This window comes from Sinocyclocheilus rhinocerous, unplaced genomic scaffold (genome assembly GCF_001515625.1).
Source record: "Sinocyclocheilus rhinocerous isolate Xijiao unplaced genomic scaffold, SAMN03320098_v1.1 scaffold779, whole genome shotgun sequence".
Classification (NCBI taxonomy): Eukaryota; Metazoa; Chordata; class Actinopteri; order Cypriniformes; family Cyprinidae; genus Sinocyclocheilus; species Sinocyclocheilus rhinocerous.
The window spans coordinates 1209086-1219799 of NW_015652150.1; the positions used below are offsets into that span (position 1 = coordinate 1209086).

Consider the following 10714-nt stretch of genomic DNA (forward strand, 5'->3'; position numbering starts at 1 on the left):
ATATATTTGTTTTTTTCTTTTCATACATTTATATTTTCAGGCTAGAGAATTTTGGAGGGGGTGCCTAATTGTCACAAAAATAATGTCGCAATGCAAATAATGTTTATGATCTTTAAAGTGACCTCAGTTTATGTCATTTCTTATTTTCTTTTGATTTTGGGGTGAATTATGAACTGGATTCTGTGTTTCTGTGAGTGGTTGTGTTTGTAAGATGCATACTGTATACGTCTGAATCTCTGGGGTAAGGGGGGGGGATCTCTTTTTAATATTGAAATCAATTATTTATTAGTGAAATTTCTAACAATTTGTATGAAACTTGGCATATAGATAAGTTAAAGTGGAGATGTGGTCATAAATTATAATATGCAAGAAAACCTTTGACTAACTTACACTGTAATAATATGATCATATTAAGTCAGTTACTGACAGACGCCAGGCAGCAAGATGGGGTATCTAGAGAAAAGAGAAAGGGAGCCATTCTCATTCCAGTCCTGCCTTAAACACATGAAAAATCAGTTCCTTGGCACATGCTATGATGTCATATCTGTTTCTTGGACTGAAATATTGAATGAACATTTAATATGGTTCATTTCTACAGCACCTGTATGTCAGGTGTGTTTTTAGCTAAGCTGTCAGTACGAATCACCCAAAGTCATTATAAATGCATCTAAATGATGAAAACCTTTGATGGAGTTTGATGCCTCTCTGTGCTGAAAAGTGATGGACAGGGCTGCTTTTTATTACTAGATGTGTATATTTTCTTATTTTCCTGTGTTAAAATGTGTTTTTGTTGTAGAGTCATGAGCAGTTTACAGGTTTCACTGAGATTGTTGACCATTAGTTGTTACTGGATATTTGGGCCCTGTTTGTAAATGTGTGTATGATTAAAACATTAGTATATCCAATCCAGTCCTGCAGAAGCCACACTAATGTGTGCATTGGTTTGGCCTATTTTTCATATAGCCATATCAGTCAACCAATTGTGTGGTTATCTTTCAGGACAAATGCACACATTTGTGAGAACTGAAATTGAAATATTAAAATGCACTTAGAGACTTCTTTAGTTTCATTAGACAGTAGCAGAGACTTAAATATGCTTCATTTACAACATTTTCTACACACAGGTTTGTCCGAATGTGCATTCCAATGACACTTTTTTTTTTTTTTTTGATTTATGGTTGGGTAAGAAAATATACCAAAAGTGTCCCCATTTTCAATGCAAATGAGTCTTTTTGCTGCACTTTAAATCTTATCAATTTGAAAATCGATGCTTTAAACTTTAAGGAGTTTGCTCTCATTAAAAGGGCCCGAGCACTGCAGTGCAAGGGCCCTATTTGAATTGCTCCATTTCTTATCACAGATTTTTGTTTTATTAATTCCCCCTATTCGTTTAATTTTTGCAAAAACATAACTACAGTCCCCAAAACCATTGAAACCAGTTTTTTGGTTGCGGAAAATGATTTTCCATCTTATCAAGTCAATAGAAATGCACATGACTCAGTGAGTTATTAGCCATGTTTTATGAATGTAAATATTAGTTAATAATGTTGGTGAGAGAACTGGTGTTCAGTTAGTTAATTTTATAAACTACACGCTTGAAACCATGTAGTAGCATTGGTCAAAATAATTGTACTACTATTTTTTTTTTTATATATATGTATGTGCATTTTTCAGTGGGTTTGTGATTGTGGCATTGATATGGCTGAACTTTCATAAGACCAACTGGTCTTACAGACTGTGCGACTGTTGTGTGTAGAGCAAGGATGCTCAAATCTGTTTAAACATGAAAAAGCAATCATTTTCACCATGATGTGATGTATGGCCATTTATCACTCAAGAACAAATGTACGGCTAGCAGATGGGAATAGTCCTGAATTATTTATGAGTGGTTAACTTTTTTACCATCGTGTTTTTAGGGTGTCATTTAATGAGATTAAGCATTAACCCCATGAGGACAGAGTGCTGAGAAGACAATGATTTATTTATAATCATTTCCGTGACCATACTGAAAAGCATCATTTACTTGATGGCAGGGTTGCTGCCACATACTATGGCAGCAGTTTTATTGTGAGGAGTGAAATAGCTCCAAGCTCCATTGTGTTGATTTTACTGTTCGCTCACCCTTCCCAGAGGAGCACATTCCTAGACAGGATCGATGCATGTGGTATTGAAGTGAAATACTGCTCTCAACTTGCTGTATCTTACTGCTGCTGAAGTAGAAATGGGGTGGGGGATGTTTAAAGTGATGTGAAATGCCTGAATGTTGCACTGTTTCTTAAGATTGGGAGGGGGCAGAGAGAGACTGGGTGTAAATATTTTGTCTTTTTTTGGGGGCTTGCTCTGCCCTCTTCTCTGTCTTTTCCAAATACACTACACAGTGTACCAGACAGTAGAGGATGTAACTAATGCTTTGTTTTATTTTTAACGGGGGGGGACTTTGTACTAATTCGCAAATAAAAAGGCTTTCATACAAAGGTATTTCTTTTTCTTTGTCCTCATCTGTTAAACTTCTGGTATTAAAGTTATATTCTGGGTTAAATATAACAATCTATCAACATCATTTGTAGCTTGCTGTAAAATAACTTGGAATGCATTGACAGTAATGCACTTTAAAAATTAGCTTAGTGGTACAGGATTTTACAATTTTAAACGAAGCAAAATTGCAGTTGAACCTGAGCGTAAACATGCATTTATTGAAAATATGATAATATGAATTGCAACCTGAGAGTAAGGCAAGTAATGACAAGTTTTCAGAACAAATAACAAATTTGAATGTGTGATGTGCTGCAGACTGGGTAAATATCACTATAAAATAAATTATTTAAAGTTCAAACATAAGGCGTTACAGCATCTACCACCAGGGGCTAATGAGCCCATGCTAACCAAAAAAAACGTTGTCCTCTTTTCATATTTTTGCTATTTTCATTTGAAAAACAAAAATTAAATGACACCATTATATTCACATTTGTTAAGATTTATTTACACAGTTCAAAGAATGACCAGTTAGAATCAACTCATAAAAATGCTATGATTTCTGAAGTGATTCAGAAATGTAAGTGTTTTAAGTATAACGAGTACATCAAGTCATATCAAGTAGTATTTTCATCACCAGCTTCAATTTGTCCCTACATATACTTTGCAGATCACTGTAGCTCAAAGACAGGTGCGGTGACTAATAATATACAACCCACAGTGCAAGCAGCATGTGTACAAAGGGCGAGCAGATAGTCGCTCAATCAAACTGTTAATATGTTTTCTGATAATGACAATAGTAGCTTGAATCACACTTTTTCTTTCACACTGTTTCCATTCTCAATGTTTATATTTTTGGTGTAGAGGCAGATGCCCACTGCAGAAGAACCCACACTCAGGCACCTTACAGGCAATCACAAACACCATGGCATTAGGAGTGCATGCTAGGAGACAAGACTGGATTTACGCAATGCAACCTGAAACACCAGGATCAGTGCTGGAAAAATGGCAACTGAAAAAACTTTTCAGAACACAAGCGGACAGACTTACACACAGTGATGAGGTCCAAGAGGCATGAACATGGACAAGATGTTACACAGGGTCAGAAACAGTTCATAAGAGGACTGCCTGTGGGGGAGAAGATAAAAGAGAGCTCCGTCATGTTGTTTCAGCTTTTGTTGAGTGTCCAGAGAGGATCCAAACTACTGAGCGGATCGTCGCCCTCTGGTGGTCCCTGCAGGCCTTTGCCTTCTTGCGGCTGAAGGAAGCTTTGCTTGCTAATCCGCTGCTTGCCTCGATGGGCACTGTCCAGAGTAAAGGCTTCAGGTGTGAGAGAAGCAAGCAGATCTAAAGATGAGGAGGTGGGTGGAGAAGGAGCATGAGGCGCTGCTTCAGTGGATGGCTGGTGATTTGAGACTGGAGATGCAGGAGTGGACCCAGTGAACCCATTCCCTTGGCCACTAGGAGGTGAAGGTGACTGCGTCTTGCCTGGAGAAGAGGTGCAAGAGAGGGGGGGACTGATGAAACCAGGCATAGCTTCATAACAAAGCGGGTCCTGAGAAGGCTGAAGTGACAATTCTGTAGGATCTGGTTCCACTGTGCTTGCCGCTTCGGAAACGGAGGGAATCTGGTCTTGGCCGGACTCTTGTTCATGGTCAACACTGGGTGGTCGAATGCTAAGTTTGGCCACAGTGGCCTGTATGGAACTAATAGGCATGTCTCCTCCCAGAACAATGTCCTGAGATTCCTGTCGCGGGTATGACTAGAAAGACGTACAAAATATTAGATAAATAATCACACTGCTGTTCAGTTTATAAAAAAGACAAGTAAATAAGAAATAAGTGGTTACCTTCAATGCAATATTATTTGAGGTCCTGGTGCAAGGGGATGTAATAATGCCGTGACGTTTCAGAACCTGCTCTGTATGTTTAAGAACAGCCTCATAGCAAAATTTGAGGTGAAGCTGTGGAGGTTTTTTAACAAAAGTACCATTAAATGATATCAACTGAATGCTCTTTGCAAAATCTCAAACCTCATTGAGTGTGTACCATTTACCTTCTCTTGCAGCATGTTCTTCCTCTGCTGCCTCATCTTCCTCACCAGCTGGATCAGGTCAGGTATACCATTGCCAGCCTCAATTTCTTGCAGCGCTGCATAAAGCAGACAGAAGGCGCCAGTACGGCCAACACCAGAGCTATGAGAAACAGAAACAAAAAAGTAAATGTACTACTACTACTCTACTTTTGCTTAGCCTTGTCTATGTGGGAACTATACTCTCATTCCGGCGTAATAATCAAGGAACTTTGCTGCAGTACCATGGGTGCAGCAGGCACAATGATATTATGCAGCGCCTGAAAATAGGCTAACTTCCGTCAACGTAACCAACGTGACCACCTGCTTGCACAGGGAGCGTGCTGGGGACTATTTTCAGGCGCTGCGTAATATCATTATTTATTTTGTAGATAGTCTTATTTTTTAGTTTTAGTTAATTAATTAATAACCCTGGTTTCAAACTAGAAAAAATATCTGAGAAGAAAAATAAGTTAATTTTTTCTAACTGCACTGACGGATATTTTTCCTGTTTTAAGCATAAATTCACTTGATTTGAACACATTTTTCAGAAATACCTCAAATCATTGTGAATCTCAAGTAAATGTTTAAATCTTGATTTAATAATGTGTAGATATTTGTACTGGACAACAGAGGAAGAGCATCTGTTTCTCATGCAGAAATCCTGTAGTTCAGTGCCTGGGGCGCCTGATATCTTTATGATTTTGTGTTTGTGTGTTCAGTGGCTTGCTTCATAATGTGTTTGTGACAGACGAGGTACAGCTAAAAGTGCTACCGCCAGACCCAGAGATCGGCTGAATGGATTCGAAAATGGTAAAACTCAACTGTTTATCTCTAGGGGAGTTGGAAAATGAGCCTATTTTCAAAAATAGTGGAGTGTTCCTTTAAAGTATGGTACCTGCAGTGCACTACGACTGGAGTGTGTAGTGGGCGCTGAAGCAGGTAATGTCCGTGGACTTCTTGAATAAAATGGATGAGGTTGCTTTTACTCTCTGGAAGACCCCTTTTTGTAAAAAATAAAAACAAAGTTATTGTTTTGAAAGGTAGTAATTTTAATAGACTGACTGTGTAATACTGTTTAAGAATGAGTCCTCACAGTTCAGGCCATGAAGTAAACTGAAGGTGTACGACGGTGCGTTTCAAACTTTGGTCCTGATACTGCAGTCCTATCATGCGCGCTATATGGGTAGGAGTGCTCTTCTGAGTGGTCAGGGTAAGGGTGATTGGCCCCTGAGCAAGTTGTTGGCCTCTCTCTGATGGAAAGTATCGCAACACCTTTTGCTGAGAATAAAATGAAACGCATTGTAAATCATTTAAAATTATGTCAAAAGCCTGTGAGATTCTAGAACTTTTCACAAAAACTTATGCCAAAGGATATATACCTTCTCCAGTTCTAGCTCAGACACTAACATGACGATTACAGAAACTTTCTGCTCGTAAACCATGAGCCAGAAGTCGGCTGCAGTGCCAGTGAGGGGAGCCTGTGTTGCAATGAGCCGGGGGCAGTATGGGGATAGGTCCTCAATGAAACTGGCATTGATGTAATCATCTTTTCCGGAGTGCAAGACAACACGATTGCAGTCGTAAGGCATCACATCCTGATGGCGGTTTTTCATGGTGTAGCAACGAGCAATAGCAATAGAGAGCTGGCGAGTATCCTTCTCCTGCTGCTCTTGCAGTTCTTTCCATTGGGCATCAAGTTTTGACAGACCTCCCTCCCATGTTGGGCGCTCTAAGGACTGAACTGTTGATCTAAACCGTTCTAGCTGTGCACTGAGTTTCGAGACCCTCTCTGGTGCTTGGTAAGGGTCACCTTGGATAAGTCTCACACCCTCAGCCTTTTTTCTGTGATGTTCCTCCTGAGGGTCAGCTTTTGTGGGCAGTAAGACATTTGCGGTGTCCTTAGTGCCTCCATGCTGGCTCTCGGGGCTTGAGGAAAGCAAGTCATCAGTACTAGAGTTCTGTTGCTGAAACAAAGTGGACTCAGATGGAGGCATGGGACCAGTGGGTGTTGGAGCCTGAACTGAGGACTGCGGCAATGTTGCTCCTCCAACTGGGGTTAGAGCAGGAGATGGTCGCTGGGTGACCATACCAAGGGAGGGAGGACCAGGAGAGGGAGAAGGTGATGGGGCAGGAGAAGGTAGCACATGAGGCTGTGGTGCCCCTGGTGCTCCTGAGGATGGAGGTATCATGCTTTGAGGCCCTGGGGGAGCAGCAGCTACAGGATGCTGCATTGGTCCAGAAGGAATGTTCCCACCTTGTGGAACAGCATAAGATATTGGACCTCCTGGGGGTAGCTGTTGTGGGGCTAAAGGCTGTGAAGTGGGTGGCTGGGACTGTGGCTGCAGAGCTGCCACAGACTGTTTTGAAACCATAGGAACAACTCCTGGAAAACTCAAAGGTGCAGAGCTAGGAGGAATGGTTGGCTGAGGTTTGTAGATATTGTGAGGGAGTGCTGGAGGACAGGACTGGGGAAGGATTTGAGGATGAGGGTGGTTTTGATGCTGTGAAGGATTGCTAGGGTGAATTTGAATCTGTGATGAAAAAGGGCCATGGGGGACCTGAGGTTGAACAGGAACAGTAGCCCTCGGAGTGACCGCTGGGTATGCTGGCTGTTGGTTGGGTTGATGAGAAGGAATAATCTGTGACTGGGGGCAGTGAGATAGCGGTTGGGAGACTGAGGGCATTTGTGGATGAGAGGAAGGAGACATGTGAATGGATGGTGCAAGCATTTGTGGCTGTTGGGGAGGAGGCATCTGTTTGGAAGCAGAAGGTATCTGCATATGGGGTGCAGGGCCTAAATGATGAGAGGGTGGGGGTATATGGGGGTGAGGAGGACCTGGTAATTGACTGAAGGGAGGTGTTTGGGGCTGTGAAGCAGGGGGAATCTGTTGATTGGCATGTGCTAAGTGTGACATTGATACAGAGTGCACTGGCTGGGAGGAAGGGGGAATTTGTTGATTAACATGGGCTAAGCGGGGCATTGACATAGAGGGCACTGGTTGGGAGGATGGAGGCATTTGCTGATTAACATGAGCTAAGTGTGGCATTGACACAGAAGGCACTGGTTGGGAGGATGGTGTCATCTGTGGAGGCATGCCTGGATGGGGCATCTGGCCCGGGGTGACAGTGTTAAATTGTGGAGGTTGGGACTTCGGAACAAATGAGACAGGGGGGTAACCCTGATGGGGCTGCACATGGGTAGCTGGAGCTCTAAACTGTCCTTGGATTTGAGGTTGATGAAAGTTTGGTGGTCCTGGTTGTCTTACTTGAGCCATGTACTGTGGGAATTGAGGCTGAGGCCCAGGCAAAGGTCTTGGCATTTGCTGTTGAGTTGGTACAGGTGGGTAAAACTGCTGTGGTTGAGCAAATACCTGCTGAGGTTGAGGTTGAGGCTGTGGATGATGGGCTGGCATTGCCTGTGGAGGTTGGCTTATGGGAACAACAGGTTGTTGCATGTACTGGACATGGGGTGTCATCTGAGGTGGAGCTGCATACACTGATGACACTGGTGGCATTGGTTGGTGTCGGCCAGGAGGATGCATAATTGCCTGGACAGATGCAGGACTGTAGCTTGGAATAGGTGTCTGTACACTATCAACTGTAGTGGTGGAAGGTCGGACTGAAGTGACTGGTGGGCCGGGTTGGTTCTGTGAAGATGGAGGGCAGTACCCAGACACAGATGGTGGTGGAAGGACCTGAGGGTTGGGCAGTTGTGGGAACTGTTGTTGTGTCAGAGGAGGCTGGTGAAGACTGTGACTGAAACTCTGAGACAGGGGAGGTGTTGGAAAACAGGAGATCTGAGCAAGAACTTCAGGAGACGGTAAATTTGGAGGAAATCTGTGTTGCGTATAGAGTAAAGCAGAGTTAACTCCAGGCCAGCGCAGAATAGAGCTAGCAGCGGCTCCGGAAAGTGCAGCATGATGACCCGATGGTGGAATGCCAAGTTCAGGAGGCAGGCTGCGTAGCTCTTCTGGGAGATCTCCACCAAGGGCTAGGATAGCAGCACTAAGCTCTGCCAGTTCAGGGTCATTTAAGTTGGCAGGATCCATACTTTGGCCTTTCTTCGGAGGTGGTTTTGGGGCAGTGGGTCTTTGGGGCGCCTTTTTTTTTAGCTCCCTGTCAAACGTTAAGCAGAGTCAAATTAGAACTAAAATTGGACACAACACATGAAACTTTCTATTAAAAACAAGAAAGAAAAGAATTATACAACTGAGTAAACATATTGATGATCAAACTCATAATTACTTTTCCATTATGGCTTGTCTCTCTTCTTTTCGAGCCTTGCAGACAGTCTTGGCTTTCTCCAACAGGCGAGAGGCCTTTGTTTCCAGATCTTCATAAAACTCTTTGCCCTCCTGAGATTTCTTCATTAGATCTTCATAGGCCTCATAGGAGGCCACAAGCATCTGTACAGTGCTGTTCCATCTAAAAAGTAAATAGACACCATTTATATCTTTTGGAAGTATACTGATGAACTCTGTACATAAATCTTCTGTTCCAGATGCTTACCACAATAGTATTATTATAATTTTGTTTTTCCTTAGTCTTATATAAAAAAAATAATTCTGTTCTCAATGTCATATATGTATGTATGTATGTTTGTACTAAGAGCTCCTAAAAAAAACCACAACAAATTCCTTGTGTGTTTGCACACACTTGGCGAATAAAGCTCATTCTGATTCTGATGATGCTACACTTGCTAAAGTTTATGCCTATTTGTCACGTAAATGTAATTCCTTTGAGTCATACTTATGTTCAGTTTCTGCCAGGCCCTTGCGCACAGTGGCATACTGTACATTAGCTTCTGTCAGTGCCTTCAGGATATTCTCTTGAGCTGTCAGGTTCTGATCAATGTATACTTTCACCTGCTCATACTTCTTAAGCTGCTCCTCAAATAGTTTCTATGGAGCAAAAGTAAGCAAAGATAAAACTATAATGCAGTGACTGATTTCTAATACAATCCCTTTAAAAAATAAGTGGCCCAGTCATGTAAAGCCCATACCTTCATGTCAGCACGCTCAGTTGTAACCAGAGAAGTAGTGATGTCATCCTGCTGAATGAGGTCTCTAAGCTGCTTTTCCAGGGAGCTTCGTTGGTCCTGCATTTCTTGCACTTTACCCAAAATTCTCTTCATTGTCTGCAGACCTGCCATCTCATCTGAAAATGTCAAAAATTATAATTCTCATAAACATACATAACATGAACTTTCATGTGAATTATTTAAGTCTTAAAACACCCACCCTCACTAAGTTGAGGTTTTGGCAATGCCTCTCTAAGGGTGTCTAGTGGTCCACCGAGGAGTCTCAGATTGCTGATGTGCAGATTCATGGCCCGATGAAGTTCTGTGTTGGTGAAGCTGGCTTTTTCATGTGCTTCAAAATACTTTTCCAGGTCTCTTCGCAGCTCAGCCAGGGCTGAGGGCCGTTCTGGTACAGCCTGCTTCCCAGCAGCCTCTTCTAAACTTTGCTCCTCTGCCTCATCCTCATCCAATACATCTCGAATCTCCCGCAGAGAGGCTTCTACATCGGTGAACACACCTGAGAGGACTGAGGAGGGAGGAAGAGGAGTTAGATACAAGAATTTAGACTTTTCTAATGTTTTACTGTACTTTTTTTAAAGAGCTGTAAATAGCTTGAATTGAGATGGACAACTTTATTTAAGAAGTATTTAAATTTGCTTTAATTACTGGTAACATGAAAATACCATGAAAAAGGACTTCGAAGTGACACCACTAACCCTGCATTGACTGGATAAGGTTTTTTACTGTATCAGGTCTCACACTCAACGCAGCACATTTTTCCATCAGCACAGAAGGAAGGGTATTATACATCTCCATATTGTCTACTGACTCGGGGTCCAGACCGAGAGAGTCCATGAACTGTCTGTTGGAATATGACAATTGAGACATTTAGATGCATACTATGTGTTTTGTATGAAATTACTTTAAGCTGTTTATACTCACTCTAATATTTCATTCTTGCTGTCTATTTTTGCCGCGACATCCCTTAGCAGCTTGGCCTTCTCTTCACTGTAAATTTGACAGAAAAAGAAAGCGTTTTTAAAACATATTAGATAGCACAGGGGAACTGACAATTATCAGAACGAGGAATTGTTGAATGGTGTATGTGTGTGTGTCTATATAATATATATATATATATATATATATATA

At 42.0% G+C, this 10714-nt stretch overlaps 1 protein-coding gene across 1 annotated transcript in view; it reads right to left on the reverse strand.

Moving 5' to 3' along the window:
• Nucleotides 1-2957: 2957 nt before the first annotated feature.
• Nucleotides 2958-10714, reverse strand: part of LOC107713797 (tyrosine-protein phosphatase non-receptor type 23-like) — an 11621-nt gene continuing 3864 nt past the window's right edge. Inside the window, exons 9-20 of the mRNA XM_016519408.1 lie at nucleotides 10508-10631; nucleotides 10282-10427; nucleotides 9786-10091; nucleotides 9548-9702; nucleotides 9295-9446; nucleotides 8791-8970; nucleotides 5925-8661; nucleotides 5639-5823; nucleotides 5441-5545; nucleotides 4528-4666; nucleotides 4322-4435; nucleotides 2958-4234 (exon numbers count right to left, since the gene is read on the reverse strand). Of these exons, the coding sequence (XP_016374894.1) occupies nucleotides 3641-4234; nucleotides 4322-4435; nucleotides 4528-4666; nucleotides 5441-5545; nucleotides 5639-5823; nucleotides 5925-8661; nucleotides 8791-8970; nucleotides 9295-9446; nucleotides 9548-9702; nucleotides 9786-10091; nucleotides 10282-10427; nucleotides 10508-10631 (4937 nt within the window). The 3' untranslated portion in view covers nucleotides 2958-3640. The remainder of the gene's footprint in view (nucleotides 4235-4321; nucleotides 4436-4527; nucleotides 4667-5440; nucleotides 5546-5638; nucleotides 5824-5924; nucleotides 8662-8790; nucleotides 8971-9294; nucleotides 9447-9547; nucleotides 9703-9785; nucleotides 10092-10281; nucleotides 10428-10507; nucleotides 10632-10714) is intronic.